Source organism: Osmia lignaria, chromosome 12 (assembly GCF_051020975.1).
Source record: "Osmia lignaria lignaria isolate PbOS001 chromosome 12, iyOsmLign1, whole genome shotgun sequence".
NCBI lineage: Eukaryota > Metazoa > Arthropoda > Insecta > Hymenoptera > Megachilidae > Osmia > Osmia lignaria.
Window position 1 is genome coordinate 4,257,586 of NC_135043.1, and position 22,538 is coordinate 4,280,123.

General features: G+C 41.8%; 1 protein-coding gene and 1 long non-coding RNA gene across 5 annotated transcripts; one reads left to right on the plus strand and one right to left on the minus strand.

Annotated features, from left to right (window-relative positions):
- Positions 1-168: 168 nt before the first annotated feature.
- Positions 169-17,489, minus strand: sas (stranded at second). 4 transcript variants are annotated; one of them, XM_034321388.2, is made up of 13 exons: positions 17,046-17,489; positions 6,359-6,907; positions 5,861-6,154; positions 5,604-5,796; positions 5,310-5,524; positions 4,883-5,238; positions 4,484-4,748; positions 2,363-3,682; positions 1,945-2,143; positions 1,259-1,757; positions 826-1,186; positions 526-716; positions 169-395 (listed from the first exon to the last, which is right to left on the minus strand). In XM_034321388.2, exons 1-13 carry the CDS (start codon positions 17,155-17,157, stop codon positions 303-305), a joined length of 4,647 nt encoding a protein of 1,548 aa, XP_034177279.2. In that variant the 5' UTR covers positions 17,158-17,489; the 3' UTR covers positions 169-302. The 4 variants fall into 4 exon arrangements, with proteins under 4 accessions (XP_034177279.2, XP_034177281.2, XP_034177278.2 ...); XM_034321390.2 differs by having other exon boundaries at positions 501-716; XM_034321387.2 differs by having other exon boundaries at positions 526-719.
- On the plus strand, positions 17,273-22,101 carry LOC117602881 (uncharacterized). Its single transcript, XR_013063179.1, has 4 exons — positions 17,273-17,409; positions 17,505-17,634; positions 21,416-21,802; positions 21,886-22,101. It is a non-coding gene; the product is annotated as an uncharacterized LOC117602881 (long non-coding RNA).
- Positions 22,102-22,538: the final 437 nt, after the last annotated feature.

Consider the following 22,538-nt stretch of genomic DNA (forward strand, 5'->3'; position numbering starts at 1 on the left):
TAGAATGATATTTATTCCGTGAACTGCGCTCCTCTTAATCGGTTACCTTATCACCTAAACGCGATCTTTAACGTCGCACGATAACGCTATGTACAAGTTTTAATTACATTACCATTGATCAAAATCGTAAGTTCAACGAATTGCGTGATTGAAAATTCCTATTTCATATCGTTTCTTTTTATAGTCGCAGGCACTTTCTGGCATTCGTCATTTGGGTACCAAGTACTCTGGATGATCGATCGAGAAACACGAACGGACTGAACGAACGTACAAATAAATAGAATTCAATAAATTATGGAACCTCAGGCGGTCTCTTTGACGTTGATTGTGGCCATTTCGTGATCAGAGTTCTTGTTCCTCCCATTGGATACACCGTTCACAGGATCCTCACAGGTCTGAAAAGGTATTAAAATTCTTAGAACATTATACAAATGAATATTTAAAATTGACACGTATGACATTAATCGGTTAATCGCATTAAAACAATGAGAATGAATTACCCATAGTCTCTTGTTGTAATTCTACCTTGTAGGAAGGATTGTCGTACGCCGACGTGGTTTTACGGGAGGAAATGTCAGCCTTACTGCTAGTTCGCCTCTTCATCAGCATCATCAAGAGAATTAAGGTCGACAGTATGGCTAGAGATGCAACGATAGCCACTACCACCAAGGGACCATAATAATCACTTTCGTGGAGGGGTAGGGATGCAAGTTTTCCTGCTGTAAGTGGAACTATTATTAAGGTATGCGCTAGAAACAGGTCTTCGAAGGTCACAGAAGCTTAATTCTAATTTTTTATACAACTTATCTTGATTAATTCTCGTACCTTGTTGGGAAACCGTTGCAGGTAGAAGGACACCAGGCTTGGTGACAAAGTCCTGGACATTGCTCTTCTTGATCCTCCCATTGGTCAAGTAAACCTCCAGCCAAAGACGATACCTGGTGCCTGGTTTCAGATCACTGATGATGGTCTTTGGATGAGAATCTCTTTTGGCGATCTTGAAGGTACTCGTGTCCTCTTTGCCACTGTCGCTCTGATATATTGCCCTGTAGATGTTCACGTACTTGTCTTCCGGATAGGGTACCCCGCTCCACGTCACCTCCACGTCCGTCGATTTGATAGTTTTGATTTCCACCTTGACGTCGAACGAGTATGGGTCTGGTTCCATCGAAGTGGTCACGTGAATCTGTAAAGGAAGAGACTCGACGATGAGACAACTCGATAAACAGGTTTCCATAGTTGTTATGGAGAAGCTCACCGTTTTTTCACTGACCAACTCCGTCAACTGGCCGGGGAACGGTACGAAGTAGATGCCAACCTCGTAAGTGGTCGACGGTTTCAGATTTTCGATCACGTAATTGCGAACAGCTCTGTGGATCAATGGTGTACCAGCGTACATTTTGTTCTCCCGTTCCTTGTATCTCAGCTGAACGCCGTCGATGAACTGCAACTCGTATTCGGTGAACTTCCTCCACATCACGTTGATCCAGGTGGAATTGACCTCGGTAGCCTGGAGCTCAGCGTCGACGGGTATCTGAGGTGGTAAGGTAGTTGCCTCGACTCTCTTCTCCAGCGTCCTTACGCTATAGATCTTGCTGGTAGGACTGTTGGCCAGGTCTTTAAGCTTCACAGTGATCTTCACTTTGTATTCTGTCGATGGTTTCAGGTCGCCCAATTCGAACTCCAGCTGTGGGGTTGCGATCAGGTCATTCGGAGGAGCGAAGACTTGGGATTTCCAGGTGGACACGTCGAAGTTCCTGGGTGGCAAAGGGAAGAGGTTATTAATTACTTATTATTTTCATGTAGAATTATTCTTTGCCCAAAATCAGCTCAACTAAATGATGGCTAACGTGTAAAGCACAATTGCTCACAGTTTTCACTGATCAATTGATCTTGAGCAAAAAATCAATTCTATAATTATCTTTGGATCATGATGTAAAGTACGTTTTGTCATTGGTGTATCGCAGTTCAACACGACCGTGAAGTCCAACGAGAACCTGTGGCACAGTGAAGACGAGTCGAACAGTGTGCTCGTCAAGGGCTTCAAGAATCTGCACGGTGACCTCGTCCGAAGAAGAGGCAGGGGGGAATCCGGAGATGGTAGCAGGCAAGGGGAAGCCTGATGGCACGTTATGCTCCATGCCTAAAGTTCACCAAGACAGTTCCATGTTACTATCATACATTCATCATGCCCTACGAGATAGTCTAAAACAGTAATGTCAAAGGGAAGTCTTTATCTTCCAGGAATCTCTATTGAACACTCGAGATCCTGGAAGATTCTCTAACGATAGACATTCGATACTCTTGTTTAATGATCTCCGGCAATAGGTAAAAAAGTTTTTTTTACCGAACAGGGACGAACCTGACTGGTTGGGCGTTTGTGCTGCGAACGGATGGTTCAAGTGCGTGAGTCCTGAATGCGGTATGTGAGCGTCAATGTGAAGAGGCAGAGTGGCGGTGGAACCAGCCGGTGGCACGTTATGAGGTATGGCCGGTTGGCCGGGATAATGTTGGAACGGTCCAGGATTAGGATCGTGTTGGCCGATGTGTGCTAACAGTTCCTCGATCTGCTGTGGTGTGTTCGGTATGTCTGGCGTGTGAATGTGATACGTCGTCTGGCCGTTTTCGTTCTTTTGCGTGTAAACGTGAGGAGGCTTCAAAGGCTTCTTCGGGCCGGTAGCGGACGGTCCAAAGTACCCTGGCTGTATCTGATTGTTGGGCGAGTGTTTCTGACCGGATATCTGTTGATGGATATCGTACAAGCCTGGATGTCCTTCGGGCGGATTATGCTCCAGTTGTACCAAGCCTGGGTGTTGAAGATTGATCAGATGATAGAGCTCTTCGGGGAGTATCTCCTGATCAGGATTTCGTTGGCCTTGCTTCGGTCTAACGTTCAATCCCGAGTGTTTACCTTTGTCCACGTCGAACGAGTCGCCAGGGGGAGCTTTTTTTTTAGGATTCACGGGGACGATCACGTTGGGGTCGACGCTGTCCGGGCCTAGTATCGAAGGGACGTAGGCGGGGCCGGTCGCTGAGTTGTCCAGCTGGACGTTAAAACCGTTTTGAGGAACGCTCGCGAATCCTGATGGTGGTCCATCGTGATGTGGACTCAGGGGAATGAACTGCGGATGATCTGCGGTTGGGTGATTGACTTTCTGGGTAGGTGGCAGTTTGTTGGGATTCAAAGGACCTGGTATGTAGGGTTGATTCTCGTTCGAGTTCACAGGGATGATAGTCTTGTCGGGGAATTTATCAGGTGCCAAAGGACCAGGGAAGTAGTCGTCTTTGTGCGGTTTCGCGATAGGTTCGACTGGTTTCTTGGCGTCCGCTTTTGACTTCGACTTCTCGGTCTTTTCTTTAGGAACGATCGGAGGCTTTTCCGTGTGAGGGGACAAATGGAACACATCCTCCACGGTGGGATGCGTGGGTTTGTAGTCGGGACTGTACGGTCCGTTGTACGGTACCGTGGGGTGTCCAGGGTCCATGGGGTAATGGAAGAGTCCGTGGGTGGTGGTGGTGTCTGTGTTCGCGTTAACAACGTCTTTCGTAGTCCCACGTGCCGGTTGCTGGCTGGGCCCTGTCGATCCCGAGTTGTTAGTCGGTCTTTTTCTATCGTCAACCGGGTCTCGATTGAACGTTTCTGTGGCTAAGGGGCCGGGGAACGCGGGCGTCGCGTTCGTTCCTGCAATAAGCAAAGTCCATTGTCACAGACGTGGTCGTCGTAACCAGCTGTCGCGAATCGAATCGTGTCGACGAGCTGTCCGTTATTCTTCATGCATATTTACAGCGATACAGGGTCCAAGTATGTATGTACAAGCGCAGCCGTACAGAGCATGCATTTACAGCTTTTTCCTCTTCCTGTTCGGATCAGTGTACAGTGTCTTATGGTTAGATGTAAGAGTTCTACAGATGGACAAAGGATCTCTTTCTGGCGTGTTCGTGTTCTTTGATCGTTTCTTCAAATAAAAAGAATCTGGGACAAGGAGGATGCACGGTTTTAGTAACAGATATACAGTTGGACTAATGACGAACCTCTCGGATGACATGATCGAAATTGATGATAATGGTGCGATAATGAAATGTGCTAAATTTCAGGGTACCATTGAACGTATGTACATTTCACATTTACACTGGAAAATTCCAGTCAGGTCCGCGCGACAGAAAGCCTAACCCTCTACCCATTACCACTCTAACGGATTCTCTTCGCGGTCCGTCAAAAGATAGATACTACAGGGACGTAAACGGTAGTGTCACCGCCACCAGGGAAACCACGTAACGATATCAGAAATGCTACTTTTCAAAAATCCTGATAATAGACGTACAGGGTGGTCCATGCAAAAGTCATCAAAACGTTCAGTCATTCTACAAAAATCAGTTTCTCTTTCATTTCAAACACCCTGTACGTCTGTTCTTCCTCGCGTTAGCCAGTGATATGTAAAGAGACTTCTTTTCTATGTTCTTTGTCAATGGAGCGAGGATTTACCTGGGAGCTGACCGGAATGACTGCAACTCCACTCGAGACAACACTCGTCGTTAGGTAGATGCATTAAGGCAGCCTGATACGAGGGACAAGGTAGAGTCGCAGGTGGCAAAGCTGGGACCGGTGGACACGCAGCCTGACAAGACACGTTCCCCATCTCGCAGTAACAACGCTTCTCGCATCCGGTCACGTTCGTTGGTAACTCGCTCCAGTTATCGTACATGTTGCCCTCGTAATTGCAGGAGCCATTATTTCTACACCGCACTTCCTGTAAACGTTGTACCAGTGATGATGAATTGATGTAAGAGTCCTTGATCTTTCATTACCCACCCACGTTAATTTAAGTCTCGTTAAGTATGCGCAACTCGTATCGAATCAGTTACGTTTTCATTTTAGATTTACCTGAGGACAGCAGTGCGGAGGTTTAGGAACGAAATTCGGAGGAACAGTCTCCCAGTCCAAGCAGTGGGGATCCAATACGTCCAATCCAAAATCCGTGGGACACTCTATGGTCAGGCATTCTGTTTTCCCTCCCTCTACGCAGGTGCAGAATGAAATGCATTCGTCGTACCATTCAGCTCCCACCTTGTACGTTTTCCCCATGTGACTGCAGGAACTCTTGTCCGTCATCTTGTCAGAGATGTTCGTCTTGATCACTTCCGCGGGAAGGAAGACCTGTAGAGCCGGGCCAGTTCGACTTCCCTCGATCACCCGCACGTAGTACGAATGAGCGGGTTCCAGATTCGACAAGATACCCTCTGTGTTGAGAACGTTTGTCTCTGAGTAAGCTGGATGGTTAAATTCAAGGTATCTTGAAAATGGCCCTCACCTTTGTCGGGTTTCTGCTGCCTCCACACGTGATTATTGTCAGATATTTCGACGGTAACATCTTGAGGATTCTTTGCGGATAATTTTAATTTGATTGCTGTGGAGTTTAGGACCTTGACGTCTGTGAGATTCACGGTCAGGGCGCTGGAAACTTCTGGTCTGATCTCATGGTCACCTAGAGTGACGTCGCAGAGGGTGATCGTGCAACAGGAGTCCCTGGAGAATAAAGACAATGGGAACTTTAAATTAATCACGGTGTTGATGATGAATCTGATAATAAGGAGGATTTTAGTACCTTGGATCAGTGAGAACAACGCAACGGTCGTGCTGATTGGTTGCAGAGGTCGTGTCATTTGGTGGACATCTTGCTTGACACTTAAGGTTACCTCCAGCTTCACAGATGCACACTCTGGAACAGCCATCCTCTACTCGTTGACCTCTCATCACTGTCTTGTTCCCAAAAACGCAGGTCTCCTCTGGTTCAGGTGCTAAATTGTTTCAAATTATATGATCACAACATTCATTTTCATATGTAATCATGCGAAGGCTCACCTGAATCAGCAGCACAGACTAAAATCGCGCAGCATGGTTCTTCGGTGACCAATTTTTCCTGGCACAATGGGTCCTCGATTCCTCTGTTGGCTCTGACGTATGGCGAGGAGCAAAGTGGCTTGCAATCCATCACTATACCACCCTCGCCACATATACATTTCTCATCGCAGCCTCTCAGGATCTTCTCACCAATGGAATAGGTATGGTTTCCTTCCATGCACACTGTCGCCATGGGGAGCATGGTCGAGGAGATGTTTATGGCGCTTTCGTTATGAGATGCTACATATTCCCCACCTGTGGGAATATAATTTTCAGGTGTTAATTACTTGACAAAGTCAGAAAAGTAGTAGGGAGCCCTTGACAAAAGGAGGCATCATTGCAAGGGGGTGTACAATTGCATCGTTGCAGGTGACTGTACAATTGCATGGCCATCGTTGCAGGTGGCTGTACAGTTGCATAAAATGTCGCAAACGATTCATCCTTTAACAAATTAATTACCTTCGACTTCTTTATCATCATCGTCCATGCTAACGTCACTCAGGTCAGTAATATTCGAGTGCAGAGAGTTGGTTGGCTCCGGCGCCGAGATATTTAACGCTCTACCCCTAAACTGTGTAGTTTCTTCCATCATGCGAGGTTCTTTCGCGCTACTAGTAGCACCCAACGTCGACGGTGAGCTAGTCATCATCGACAGTTCCCTTAGAATCGTTTCGTTCGACGGAGTAACGATAGGCTCTCCATGAAATAGAAAGGGAACCGTGACCGCAGCCGCGTCCATCGACCTCACGGTGGTTTCTTCTGCTTTTGACGACATCGAGGTCGTCGCTGTCGGGTCACTCGTTTCTCCACGCTTCGAATCATCGTCCTTGATGATTTTCTGGTACTTCTGATCGGTTTTGATCTTAAAGTCCACCGGTTTCTTCTTTGGCTCTACCGTAGTCTTCGATTCTTGATCCTTAGTCGGGTACTCGGACTTCCGTTCGTTGGTCTCATTCTTCGCTTCACCGAGGAGAGGTTGAACACCTGGCACCTCGTCAACGATGGTACCTGTAAATTCAAGGTAACTTTTCATTTCCATAAAAATCATTTGACTCTCATAGCATAGCAAAACGATAATTTCATTTTTCTTAATTTCTTATTGCGTTTCTATTTTCATTCTAAATAAAATCGGCCTTCGCGGAGTATTTTTCCCCGAGGTTTTTTACCGGTGCCCCAACGGGAAGGTAACCGGATTGGCCGACCCCTATCGAAAGTCGAGGTGACCATGACTTTTAATCGTCATCGCATGAATGGGGAAGCGTAACGGTGCGACCGGTTCACACGAGGCCGATGTTCGTCATCAGGATCCACCTGATGCGGTGGGTCGTTCGTTCCAAGATACAGTACGTAACGATTTAACCTGTAAGTAGGTGACGGTCTCCTTTTCCGCTTGCCATGTGCATACATATCGACGTGGCCCGAAAAGAAATCCGGCTCCCTATCTCGACGTATTCCATGACCGTACATTCGTGTACCCTAACCTAACATATTTATTACTTTACATAAATTTATTTATTTTGTAATTAGAAATGGCGGTCAACAGTGATCGATGCATTTAGCAATTAATACTTGATATCGTGATTCAGAGAGAAGGGTGAAAAGGATCCATAGGATTGAAGGACGACCAGTGGAACGATACCGATATTTTACAGACGATCGCGTGCACAACACGATTCCGTACCGGTTGGTCAGAATTATGGTTCTAAAGTTACGGTATATGTTTGACGGTAATGTTTGGTAATTGCGATTCATTGCAGCGAACGGTATTTCGATGCTGCTTACATCATTGAGCCGCTTCTATTTCTCATTATAAACACGTTTCACGTTGTTTTTCATAGCAATACATTTCATTAAATTGCAAGGACTTTAGAATTATGTTTTTCTTTAATATTTTTTAAGAGTAATATTAGATTACTAGGCGTTTTATAAATGTTAGATATACTTTGAATGGAGGATTTAGGAAAAGTATGTGGTTTAGCAGGATCGGAAACAGCTGTTTGTAGGGTTATCAGTGACAAGATCCGTTTCCGTTTGCGAGGAACAGGTTGCTTTCGGACACAAAGTGATTATGTCCAAGAAAGCCGGCCGTGGAACGCGGAATTACTCATCGTGCATTAAAAGGATCTTCACTCGGCTTGCTCGTCACCGGAAGTCCCGCGTCGTCCATGAACCCACCGTGGACAGCGTATTTTCTTGTGTGAACCTACCTCATTGTTGCTTACCACGATTGCGCAATTTTTAGGATGAAGTAATTAATCATCAATCATTTTCTAACACTTTTCTTACTAATTAATTTTTATGACAATCTATCTCTGGGTTTATTTAATGAAATTAACACGAGAAGCCTTGGTATTATACAATTTTTATTATCTTTCTTGGAACTTTTTCTTGTTTGATAAAAAGAGTTAAAAATATTGATAAGAATACATCTCGCAAGGTTCTCGTCTATTTTCTTGGAATATCCAATCGTAAGCTAGCAAAACCCTTGAAGCACAGCCTCTATCCTCGCTCAACAAGACCTTGAACCGTAGTAGTTCCAGGTAGACGATGATGTAAACACAGGAACGGGAGAGAAACGTTTTACTGGGTATACATATAAGTTGGCTGTGTCTAAACGGAAGATAATTTAGCACTTCGAGGTTGACGAGCAAATTTTCTTTCGAGGTAATCCCTTTACCGTGAACAGATCACCTTTTGTCCTTTTCAGGAAGCGCGGAATGCTTCCTTGTGAAGTTAACTTTAAGAAAAAGGAGATTTAAGAGGTATTTCGGGATTGAAGTCGACCGACTGACAGGAAAACGAGCACACTGGGAGTAAGGTATATATAAGGTGCTTCAAAGAAATGGTACTTTAGTGGATTTCTATCTCAGCGCTTTGATATCTCAGCATTCTAGTATTTTAGCGTTTTAATATTGCAGGGTTTAAATATTCTAGTGCCCAATATCTCAACTTTTATGTATTTTAGCGCCAGTATTCCAGCGATCCTATGGCATCCTAGGGCCCAAAACTTTAGCGTCCTAATATCCCAGCGCCCAGTATCCAAGCGTCCAAAATTTCAGCGCCCAAAATTTCAGCGCTCTGGCATCCCAAGGCCCAAAACTTTAGCGTCCTAATATCCCAGCGCCCAGTATCCCAGCGTCCAAAATTTCAACGCCTTAGTATCTCATGTCCAAAATTTCAGCGCCCAAATATTCCAATGTCTCAATATACCAGCGCCCTAATATCCCAGCGCCCTAGTATCTCAATGTCCAACATTCCAGCGTTCTGGCAACCCAGGGCCCAAAACTTTAGCGTCCTAATATCTCAGCGCCCAGTATCCAAGCGTCCAAAATTTCAGCGCTCTGGCATCCCAAGGCCCAAAACTTTAGCGTCCTAATATCCCAGCGCCCAGTATCCCAGCGTCCAAAATTTCAGCGCCTTAGTATCACATGTCCAAAATTTCAGCGCCCAAATATTCCAATGTCTTAATATACCAGCGCCCAAAATTTCAGCGCTCTGGCATCCCAGGGCCCAAAACTTTAGCGTCCTAATATCCCAGCGCCCAAATATTTCAGCGCCCAGTATCCAAGCGTCCAAAATTTCAACGCCCAAATATTCCAATGTCCCAATATACCAGCGCCCTAATATCCCAGCATTCCTCTATCTCAGGCGAGACCATCCACTATCCCAACGTTTCAATATCTTAATTTTGAGATCATCATTCTAGAACATTCTACAATAATTGATTGTTCCCCGAACAGTTTCTTTCAAGACGAAAGGCGCGAGAGCAAAATGAAAGGTGGAGAAAAAAAAAAGAGAAACAGAAACTGAACGGAGTAGCCCAGAGGCAAAGAGACGAGGAGAAAGAGGTAGGTTCAAATAGTCGGTCACTGAGCATGCCTTTGACCATACGGTATTCTATCCTACTTGCTACTCGCCGCATGATCATTATTTCGTTCCATACATCACGTTTCGCCACGGTGACTTTACGTTTTTCTTTTTTCTCTTTTCTTTTCTTTCTCAACGACCGATGATTCGTTAAGAATCGCTTTCCAGACCACCTATATAATATCAATCATTTATTCTCTCGATATTGAAATTGCACCGTGAAAATTGTATAATCTTTTTATATCCTCTTTACTTCGATCAGAATTGCACACAGGTACGCGAATAATTTATTACAGAAAATTTAGTTGCCAATGATGCGAGCAATGGCAAAAGTGTTCAGGAAGAAGCCGGTGGATTTCTGCACGCGCTACTTCTTTCGCAAACGCACGCGCTCTTTTACTTCGTGAGTTACATTTCACTGGTTAACTCGTCAGACTTTTACGTTCTGCACGATAGTTCTCCCTGGCTTTTACCTCCTGATTGAAAGCGATTGATTCCATATCGCCTGCTCGCCTCACATTCTGCTTGGACGAGGTAAATAACGGTTTGCAATGTAACTAAACGATCGGAATCTCGTCTTCTTTCTTCCATGATTGATCTCTAATGGGTTCGCTCGCGATTACGATGTTCATTTTTGTAACACGAAGAATCTAATATTCAGTGATCCATGATAGTTTTATAAATATTCTCTTCTAATATTGGGACGTTTTAAAATTTCATCCACGCGGTACCTTGATTATTGCTCGATCGAGCGAGGCAAATGACTTCTTTCGAAACGCACGAAAACCAGTCTCGCCGGAATGCGAGAAAAAATAGTGCATTTTAGTTTTCCAGTCGCGTTGAAAGATGAAAAGTAAGGGGCTGGAAAGGTGGCATTTTAAGAGCCTACGCCTCGATGAGGAATTCGTTTCCTACCTTCAAATATGGTACTGTAGGTTGAAGACAAACCATTGTCTTAGAGTTTCATAAGAACCTTCAGCAATCGTGAAGTTGATTTTTTCATTTGAAAATCTTCGATTAACAGATCTATAAAGTCAGGCAATAAGTAGAATTTTTCCCGACTTTCTATAGCAGTATCTCTGCGATCGATCGCCGTCCATTGTCTCTGTTTTCTATCCTTCTGTTTTCGTATCGAAGATACTGGCATAAGCATTGGTCCCATGAAACTAACGGTTCCCATCGCAGGAAGAACGAGCCTCGCGATACTGGAATGCGAAAGGCAAATCGAATCATTGCTCTGCAACTCTGTTCCATCGAATCTGTTGCTTTATAGACCAGTAGGAAATGTCTCGTTTCATTTGACAATCTATCAAACTTATATAATCTTTCAATACAGTTCTGTGAATTATTTCCAAAATATTAGCTAATTAAATGGATAAAATCTGTCAGCCGTATCTAGGTGATCTGATATTATGCTTTCACTTTGTTGCTCCGTGCAACTCCACCTTTCCAGTTAACACGACGAATAAATCCAGAGGTTGAATAATAGTATCGACCGCAAGTGTTTATGATGCAACCAGTTTATCGATTCCCCATCGTTCGAGAGTGCAACACTTCGATTCTCTAAAAATGCACTCGTGAACTATGGATCTTTCCTGTGCGAGCGTTGATGTTTCTTCAAATCGCGTTACATTTCAACCGAATCAGAGTATTTCAAAAAGGGAGGATGTAATTTATTAAAAACAAATGAATAATAGATAAACGTAATATCTGTCGAGATTTGCTATTTTTAGGATTCGCAAAGGAACCCCTGTGGCTCGGGGGGATTAGAATACGGCCACGGTATCCCCTGCCTGTCGTAAGAGGCGACTAAAAGGACACACACACACACACACACGCACACACACGCACAGACTCTAGTAAAAAATTGTAAAAGTATGGCAAATATATGAAACAATGTAAAATGCAAAAGAGAATGAAATTCGAAAAGGGGACAGTAAAAGTACCCAAAGTACGCCTGGAGGAAACGGGACGTAAAAATGCATCCCTTTTTTCCGAACCGGGGAAAATTAAAACAGAGTAAAGGATTCGCAATAGGTTTTACTTCTTCTTTCTACGAAATTTCTACACTTTCCAATATTGCGACCAATGCTTTCGAATAGAAATCGCTAAGTAATCTATATATAAAAGATCGTTCGCATGCGGGCGTTGAAATCTCCGAGTCACAGCTACCTACCGTCCCGTTAGAAACGTGATTTTATAGGCTCGGCGAGATCTTTCATTATCACCAACGTGTAATTAAAGGAATAATGTAGAATTACGTGAATCGCTGTGAATTTTTAACACGCACCAGATTATTCTTGAGATATTTTTCTTTTAATAAAAAATTTAAGAGACACGGGCAATTTTTGACACTTGTATAATTTCGTACGTTTGTATATTAAATTAGATCATTTATGATGTGTAAATGATAGACGCAGCTATTTTCTATTCGTGGAAAACGGCGCGTTAGGAGAAACGAAACAAAGCGGAACGTCTCTAGGCAACGAAGTAACTCTGATCGATTTAAAGACAAGACGAGCTGCAGACTCGAAGCTTAGAAGAGTTCCCTGCCCTCGCTTCTACGACGATCGTCGTGTTCTACGCGAGCAGAATGTAATAGGTGTGCTCGCGTGCACGAGGCTTGAGTAATCTCGTATACCCGGTGTACGGTTCGCGATCAAATCAGTTTTCCCCGGTAAAAATAACGATATAGGAGAAAATTTTGAAAATCACCGTCTTCGATTCTCAAAGACCTCGAAAAATTCTAAGAAATATTATTTCTAAGGAAACTATAGTTACCTGAGACTTTTGATGCTAAGCCATGCGATCAGAAAACATTTCTTCCCATTGTGTTCTCGCGTGATCCGAAAGAGCGTAGGAAAGTCGATCAAAGGGAAAGTTACGTGAAAATTGAACGGTCCCGACAAATAGATCAGCGATACCGATAACTTAATTATCGTCCCTCGGGCTGTGCCAATGTCCAATGGTCATTGAGTGAAAGTCGTGCTCTTTGGACGAGGAACAATGAGCGGTAAACGTCACCAGCTGAATTAATTACCGTGGTTAAACAATTGTTCTTGTTTTCTCCCGTTAAATATCCTTCGTTTAAGCATATCTTTGTTTTGTAATATTCCAAGTGATAGATTAAGCAATTTATTAAAATCTCTATTTGTCATAGTTGGATATTATTCGAGTATAAGATTCTTTGTTATCAAGATTCATCTAAATTCCTTTTGGGTGATAAATTCAGCTGGTTTCAATCACTGTTTTTCCCAGCATGGGTAAACAGGTTATGCAGATGATCAGGGTACAGCATTGTAAAGTAGTCGTAACAAAGACATCAAAGGGAGCTATGTGTTGAGAATATAAAGAAGAGAATACGTTCACTCGCGTATTTATGGTACCGTTAACCAGGTTATCTCGCCAGATAGCGTTCTTTAAAAGACCTTCAGGGATCCTTGTTAATTTGTAATGCCTTTATTCTTTCCAATAATAACAATAGTAAAATTCGTAGGAAAGCATTGATAAAAATTTTTAAAATAGGTCGAGATAACTCGTCTTTGTCCTAAAAGAAAAGAGGTATTTTAGGATTAAATAAAAAATGAAATGATTTGGATTCTCCTGAGGCACGTGTGAACGGGATTCAAACGAGAACAGTTTCTCGCGTGGGATCGGTGGAAGACGAAATAGAAAGTCGTCGGTTGTTGCGCGAAAAAATAAAAAGAAAAAAGAAGGATTATACATATCAGAGAAACGTAATCGTCATTTAATTAGCGGCTCGTCCGCGAGAGACGCGTATCTGTCGGGGGAGAACGTTGCAGCAAGATGGTGCAAGCGGTGCACGCGCGAGTATGCCTTTCCAAGCGAACCGAAGGACGGACCTCGATGATTCCTTTGCTCGCTCGGGATGCAATTAAAAATCTTTCACGCTTTACCTGGTGAGATGCGAACCACGCTTACTGCTTCGTGATTTAGATCGGATCTATCCTTTTCCGTTTCTTTCACCTGAATTGTTAAAGTGTAACGTTCACTGTACAGCATGATGCGGATAAAAAGTAGTTAATCAACTGTTATCAACGATACGTGAGATGTTTCGAATTTTTTTATACGAAACAAAGTTATTTTATTTCCGAATCGAAGATATCTCACGAACCGTTGATACCGATATAATTTCTCAGAAATATGCAATTCCATTTGAAACACGAATGCACTTGTAAAAAAGTAAAACGATTCTTGCCTATTTCTAAACTATTATGGAAACCGTGAAGAATTTCAAAGAAATGTTACACGATAATGAACATAGGTATTCCTCGTTCGATTACAGACAAGAGTTACTTAATCCCCTCGTGTACAGAATCCTGAATGAAAACTCGTATGGTTATCTAGTAAATCTACCCAGGCAACCTACATTCGCTCGTGAAATTCGTTTCATTGTTTCGTTAATAATCTCGTCCATTGTGTGATCCAGGTAAAGAAAGAGATGAGCCCTCTAATGATTCCATTCGTGTGCTGATAGAAACAGAGAGAACTTCCGTCACAGAATTTTTGTGGAAATTTGATTCATTTTTCTGAGAATTATAAACAAGTATCGTCAGAGTAATTATAGCACAATTACACTCGGGTGGATTACATTGGAGGTGGTAAGTTATGCGGTTAACCCTTCTGTGGGCAAGCATACTTGATGGATATCATTATTAATCCTTCTCTGTGAAGAGCAAAGCATCATTTTTTCTATTTCAAATTCTGCTAAAACAACTGTAAGCGTTTAGTGTACGGGGAGAGAGGGTTTCGTCTCCCCGGACGCTTTTAGTTCGGGTCGGGTACCGCTAGGTGGCGGCGAGATCGGTGACAGTGTTCTCGCAAGCGGTCGCCCGGCATGCAAGTTCCGAATTGCGGTATGATAGGAGTCTGTTGTCAGCCCCACTGACAGACGATCCCGAGACGAAACGTCTTTTTCTCCCCTCTCCTACACAACTTGAAGATTCATAACAGGTACCAGGTACAATGACTACCAGGGTTTCCCCATGGTGCAAGAGACAGGTGTCCTATTCATGGGTTTCTCTGAAGCGAATGTTCTACTAATAATAGAAATTCATCCAGCGATGACAGGTCCAAGGGATCATGGTTTATGACACGGCCCGAGTTGGGTACTTCTTTAGATATAATCTTTTGGCGAACTTAAATTCTTTGAGAACCTTTACTACCTGTCATTGACACTTTTATAACATTTCCAAATTGAACTGTTCTCGTGCCTCTCTATGAGGTCCGCAGGGCCATACCATTTTTCTTCCTATTATTCTCAGCAACAATTCCACCTTGCGTTTTTCCCCAAGGACGTTCGTAAGAGCGTATCGACCAGTTTGCTAACCGTACACCAGTTAACGTGAACACCTCCCAGACTTCACCTTTTCTGTTTACCTTCTCGATGGAGTTGCAAAGCAACGAGGTACACGTGCGAAAGCACAGGATTGATTCGAACGAGTGGCCCCCTTTTTCCCCTCGGTATGTGTACCGATAACGAAGCACACTTTTGCGTGTAGTTTCTGCTGGAGTGGCTCTAACTTGTACATATTAGAGAGGACGTATTAAAAGGCAACTGTGAAACCGGTTTCCTTCGTCCACCATTTGTTCCGTCGTAATATTGCAACAAATTGAGAAAATTAATAAGTTAAAGGAATGAAATTATGAGATTATAAGTCCATCGAAATTTTGGATAAAAATAAAATCAAATTTTGCAACATAGGAGGAGGAGTTCCTAACCATTCTCCTGAATACTCAAGAAATAATTCTCATAATTTTAATTTAGAAAAATCTGGTTAATATAATTTTCCAAGGCTTTGTGTGCGAGAAACATGTTCCAGGTAATTGTTGATTCACGGAAAAAAGAAACGACGTAGGATCGTCTTGAACTAAAGAGGAGGAAGAAAAGTGGACGTTTTGATGTCGTGTTTTCGAACGACAGGGTTTGACGAGGTTGTTAGAGATTCCAAGGAAGAGGTAACGGGTAGAACAGCAAAAACACTGAAGAATTGCGTGGCAAGGGTCTCGATTTCCCCTCTGGAATCTTCCCTCGTGGAAAGTAATCGCTGCCACGAACTTTCCACACGATAAACACGAGTTTACGGTCCACCATCGCTGCTGGCACGTGTTTTTTCTTCGTCGCTTTTATGGAACTGACGTTGTTTTCCTCGGTGACTGGTGATTAAACGAGAAAGTTGACAATAACAAAGGTAATTTATTTAATATAGAACGATAGAAGCAATCGTAACTTTATAATAATTTCCTTTTCACCCTCTGTTTATATCTACAGTTATTAGATAATAATTAATTTCAAATTAAAAATTAAGTGCAAATGTAATTTGAAAAATTTATTTATTTATTTTTGGACTTATTGGATATTAATTGATTTAAAATCTTAAATTAAATGCAAATTTAATTTGAAAAATTTATTTAGTTAATTCCGATTTTCAGAGGAAATTAATTTTATAATTGAATTTCTATATAATTTGATTGACGAGAGTGCCGGACATTAAATCAGGACGGTGTCGCGCGATTTCCATCGACAGCAGCCGATATTCGTGTCAGTGGGCAACCTCGAGTCGATTTCTCAACTCGATCGTCCTCCATCGGCGAAATCCTCTTCCCCTTTTTGGGAAAAATCTCTCCTGGGACATGGGAAAAGCCGGCGTGGCCGGTCGAGCGGAAGTCACGATTTCACGGGGGAAGATATATTATTCGGACGGACGCTATTACTCATCGAACACCTATGCGACCAAGTATTTTTCACCGATTTTATACGAATACCGTTATCTCGTTCAGCGATACTCTTCTTATACGGTAGCGTTTCACGTCAACTTACGGGGCGTTAATGTTCCGTTACGTAAGAAATTGCGAATCATTATTACAAAGTATACTTTACATGGATAGACAATTGAAACTAATAAAAATAAAAGTTTCGAAGAGAAAATATTTCTAATTTTCACCATCGTTGCAGTTGGTTTCATCAGGGGTCAGCAAACGCGCTGATACTAGGTATCATAATAAATAGCAGCGACATCAGGGGTCAAACGACACATTGATAGTCGATATCAGTATGTTTTTTTCATTTCTCAGTATTCTTTATACTAAGTCATTGTGTATAGAAGACAGTAGATATTTAAAAATTTCTAGACACCATCAAATTGATAGACAGCTCGGAATTACGGACACCTGGGTGCCATAAGAAACGAAGATCCCCGTCGGCACCCATTAAATCGTGTCGCAAAAACAGCAGACAATCCGATCCGTGAGGACTCACCGATGGTGGTTTGTATCCTTGGCTCGACGTCGACAGCGGAGATGAGGACGACTTGGCCTAACAGGCAAAGTCCTACGACCGCGTACAGAAAACATCTTTCCTGGATACGCATCCTACCGCATTCTTCTGCACAGTTCCACTTAAAACACGCTCGAAACACCAGGTCCTCTTAATCGATCTGTTATCGTTTGCCAGTCGCAGGCAACGATCGATCAAACAGAATGAAAAACCTTTCGGCTATCACAACAGGGTATCGAACACTGTAAGCACAAAAATAATAATTCACGGTATAATTCACTCGGTTCACTGATTCGTCGGTCGATTCGCTCGCGATCCGTGCCGAGGCCGGAGGTGAAGTGCACCGGTGAGCGGGATCTACCTCCTCCTTGTGGTTCTTGCTTGCCTTTCATTCCTCCTCTCCGACCAGCCAGAGAATTCTCTACGCTCACCTTGTTACAGGCTGATTCCAACACGACGGACATATTGGCGGGCCTTGGAATAATGGCGGACCTCGGTCAGGGAAGGGGCAGGTTTACTTCTTCAGGGATAGGAGTAGTGAGCTTAGGAGTAGCTGATCTTCTGCTTTCATGTAAGTAATTTTTAATTATTCTGTTACGAATTTTAATATATAGGGAAGGGTATTTATATATTTCGGGAATTTAATTTTTTTTTCTAAATTAAATGCCACGAATATTGAATAAAGATACGATTTATAAGTAAATGATCGTCATTTTCAATATTTAATAAAATGGATTTTAGTGATGGTGTTTTTTAATTGAGACACCCTGTATGTATCTTTATATCTCCTCTACGCCTCCACCTATGACAAAATTAGTCGTATCAGTTATTCAGGTGATCTTTTATTTAAATCTTCTTGTATATTTGGTAAGGAACAACCATCAGTATTAATTAAATATTTCAATTCTTTATCCATCGATTGAAGAGTTGAATGCAAGAATCAGGCAACTCCATTTTTAGTAATTTTATAGAAATTGAAAGGAACTATTTAAATAATTGTTTTTCTTAAACATATAACAAAATTTTTATTTCTAAAGAAAACGAAGCTGTCTGGTTTTTGCATCCAACCTTTCAATTATAGAATTCCAGCATAAGGGTTTTGCAAATTCCTTTCAGGGAATTCGTGGAATTTTAAGTCATCATAATTCCAGGGAGTAATTAGAATAATTACATAAATTTTAATACTCTTCATAGAGTTTTAAGAATTCCAATGTGTCCTTAGACTCTTGATAAAGCTAGCTGCAACGATCACAGATTTGATTCATTTTCATTCTTTTTTTCATGGAATGAATGTTATTTCAAGGTCGACATTAGATGATGCAGAAATTGAATCGAACAATCGTGGTGACGAATCGAAGCGAAAGCGGTGAAATCGAAAGTAAGCGTGTATTGTCGCGTATTTTCGTCGCGTGCATTTATCGATCGTCACTTTTGCTACTGGAACAAAGTGTCTCTCATCGACCGTGGAACGATGTAATTTTCGATAATACCCTCGCTACAGTTTCTCCTCAGGAATCGGGATAAAAACACTCCTTTGTTTCCCTTTTCTTATTTTACGAATCAATTAACACCTCTCATGTCCACTTGAAATTAGTCATTAATTAATTAATTCGGAACAAAGCGAATAATAATTAACACGTTATTCACGAACCATAAGTAAAATAGATCTACCGTCTTATCGCTTCCATAGAATCATAGATCCCAAGAAAATTTTTGATTTTCCATAACTTCTCCATTGATCAATGATCAATTAGATATATTTATTGATCTAAGGGTGGATTATTATAGGGCTAGAATCATAGATCCCAAGAAAACTTTTGTTTTCCCATAACTTCCCCATTGATCAATGATCAATTAGATATATTTATTGATCTAAGGACGAATTATTATAGGGCTAGAATCATAGATCCTAAAAACGTTTTTGTTTTCCCATAACTTCTCTATTAATCAATGATCAATTATATATATTTATTGATCTAAGGACGGATTATTATAGGGCTAGAATCATAGATCCCAAGAAAACTTTTGTTTTCCCATAACTTCCCTATTAATTAATGATCAATTATATATATTTATTGATCTAAGGGCGGATTATTATAGGGCTAGAATCATAGATCCCAAGAAAATTTTTGTTTTCCCATAACTTCCCTGTTAATCAATGATCAATTATATATATTTATTGATCTAAGGACGGATTATTATAGGGCTAGAATCATAGATCCCAAGAAAATTTTTGTTTTCCCATAACTTCCCTATTAATCAGTGATCAATTAGATATATTTATTGATCTAAGGACGAATTATTATAGGGCTAGAATCATAGATCCTAAAAACGTTTTTGTTTTCCCATAACTTCTCTATTAATCAATGATCAATTATATATATTTATTGATCTAAGGACGGATTATTATAGGGCTAGAATCATAGATCCCAAGAAAACTTTTGTTTTCCCATAACTTCCCTATTAATTAATGATCAATTATATATATTTATTGATCTAAGGGCGGATTATTATAGGGCTAGAATCATAGATCCCAAGAAAATTTTTGTTTTCCCATAACTTCCCTGTTAATCAATGATCAATTATATATATTTATTGATCTAAGGACGGATTATTATAGGGCTAGAATCATAGATCCCAAGAAAATTTTTGTTTTCCCATAACTTCCCTATTAATCAGTGATCAATTAGATATATTTATTGATCTAAGGGCGGATTATTATAGGGCTAGAATCATAGATCCCAAGAAAATTTTTGTTTTCCCGTAACTTCCCTATTAATCAATGATCACTTATATATATTTATTGATCTAAGGGCGGATTATTATTCCTCTGAAAGTTTCTCGAGAGAAAGTGTTAGTGGGTCAGGGTGACGACACACCTCCAGACACTCCAGCAAAGTCAGAACAATGGGATCTTTGAATCATTTAAATGCAGGACGTATATATTCGCCAATGATTAAAATAATTTCCTCACTGAAGATGATTTCTCCTCTCGAAGGGCGTCGGTCATTTTGAAAGATCCTGAAGGAAGTTCCTGGTAAATGAGTCACCCGGTAGACGAATCGAGTCCGGTCAAGGAAGGCCTCGGCTAACTTTGGAGAAATCTTTCACGGAGAAAAAGCGAGTGGGTTTCATCCACGCTCACACTGGTCTCACCTTTGTAACGATCTCAGGCGTCTGTGTCGGTGTCTTATGTCATCCACTCGGTGAACTAGATTCGAAATCCTCCGCGTTAAGAAAATCGTTCTCTTACATGATCCTCGATCACGTGAAAATAATGTTTTAACGAGGTTTACATTACTTTGTGTGAAACGAAATGATACTTTAATTAGTGGCAAGCATCGATGCACTTTATTATTGAAGCTTTCTTTTTTAGAAGATCTGAGAAGAATGAAGTCACGTTCGCATCCGGTACTATTCTCTTTTTACGAAATTATGTGTTAGTCATCGTTACAAGATTCGGATTTCCCATAGGGGTTTCGGGCAATGCTGCGTGGCAGTGTCATCGGCATTACAATGAATCTGTCTATTCATAGCTAGAGATATCATTGAATGCTAATTACTCGGTTAGTGTTTACCACCTTGCAATAAGTATTATTTCTAGATGCGATGCTTTCGAATTTCTGTATGAGGAATACTAGCACGATTTTTGATTCGAGGTTTAAAAATAATTTCGGTAATTTAGGTGACTGTAAAATAATTTAATATATAGAGCTCTGATAATTGAATATAAAGAGCTGTTAGCGAGTTTTTTGCGAGATGTTCACCTTGGAGCTCAGATATAGCTCGCGAGCTATTCGCGAACAGCATTGTAGACGCGGCATTACATATTCAAATATTTTGTAAAATTTTGGTCAAAGTTACGGCGACGAGCGTGAAATGCAATAAGGAGAGCATAAAGCGAAGCGCATACAGCAAAACAGAGGGCAAAGCTCGAGGGAAGGCCGAGATTCGGTGAAAGCGTGCCGCATAATCTGCATGTACACGTTTCCCGTTAATTTGCACGCCGTATTAGCGTGCATTATCAACCAACTGTTTTATTTCCCCTTTGCATTATTTATCACCTGTTGCATCGCGTAGCTCGAACAATGAACGGACGCGTTTAGAAAATTCGATGTGTTACCAGTGGTTATAGATTCAACAAGTTTGGATACGTTTTTGTTTTCGAGAGGTCTTGAATTTGTGCTGCGCGAACGAGCGCCATTTGCCCTATTTCAGTATAATAATATGAAATAACTTTGCACTGTAACAGTCTAATGCACGTTGACGGTGATAACATGTTGCTTCGATTCTAACGAGTATACTCCATCATTCACTGTCAGTGCTTCGAGCTCAGTATTGCCATGTTTCAGTAACGAAGGCATGTCCAATCTAGTTGGATCTGTAGTCACCGAGGTTAGTGAAGATGTTACATCCCAGGATCGCCACCCCCAAAGTGAACAGCGAAGAGAAGCATTAAGGGAAGGGTGATCCAGCCTTCCCCTTCAACAGTAGATACGACAGTTCCACCATTAAACTCGGTGGGAATATCAGGATCGCTGGCGTCCGGGCACCCTTGCACGCGACCCTTGCAAAGGTCGGCACAGGGTGCGACCCCCGGTGTCGGCCACAGGATAGGCAGCAGGGGGTAATCTCAGTTTGGACCTCCCTCGAGATAGGCACTTGAGTACCAGACGCGGAGGGCTCCGGAATAATACACATAAGGTCATACCGCTAGTGTTGGTCGACGTGAGGTTTAAGTTAGTAGGAATTTGACACTCCCCCGCAATTTGACACTCCTTATGCAAGCTTTCCCCACTTTAAAAATAAAAATTATTTACAGCCACTGATTCGAGTAAAGGTAGCTGGCTGCGACACCGTTATCAATCGTTCGACGTAGAGCGAAGTGAAACATCATCAGTCTTATAGCGACCGCCGAGGGGTACAGATCTACCTGCTAAACATACATATACCCTTATTTTACATTCTGCGTTCATTTAACTTGTTGTATTTATCTTCTTAGCTTATTGAATAAACTCATTAGGAGGATGAACGTGTTGATTTTATTACTCCTGTGTGCATCCTTTACATCCCTGATTCCTTTACATCTCCGTACTCCTTTTAAACCTGCCTTATTTACATCCCTGCATTCCTTACATCCCTTCAACCCTTTCCTTGTATCCCTGCAACCCTTATAATAAATATAGTACAAATATAATAATATATTACAAAAACTGGTTCGAGTAAAGGTAAGTAAAGGTAAGTAGTCTCGTCCAAATTTAGTTCCCTTTTTAGCTACCAGAGGGCGCTGATTCGACACCGAAATTTTAGTTCAAATTTTTCCCGCTAGAGGGCCAAAATTTCGGCAAGGCTTAGTTCCTTTTTCTGAAACCAGATGGCGCTGATTCGACGTCGAAATTTTAGTTTAAATTTTTCCCGCTAGAGGACCAAAATTTCGGCAAGGTTTAGTTTCTTTTTCTGAAACCAGATGGCGCG

Coding starts and splice junctions, on each gene's coding strand:
- sas (XM_034321387.2), bottom strand. CDS start 17,157: ATGCGTATCCAGGAAAGATGTTTTCTGTACGCGGTCGTAGGACTTTGC. Junction 5,239..5,309: donor GCAGCAGAAACCCGACAAAG/GTGAGGGCCATT, acceptor TTCTCAACACAG/AGGGTATCTTGTCGAATCTG. Junction 720..825: donor TGCAACGGTTTCCCAACAAG/GTACGAGAATTA, acceptor TTCCACTTACAG/CAGGAAAACTTGCATCCCTA.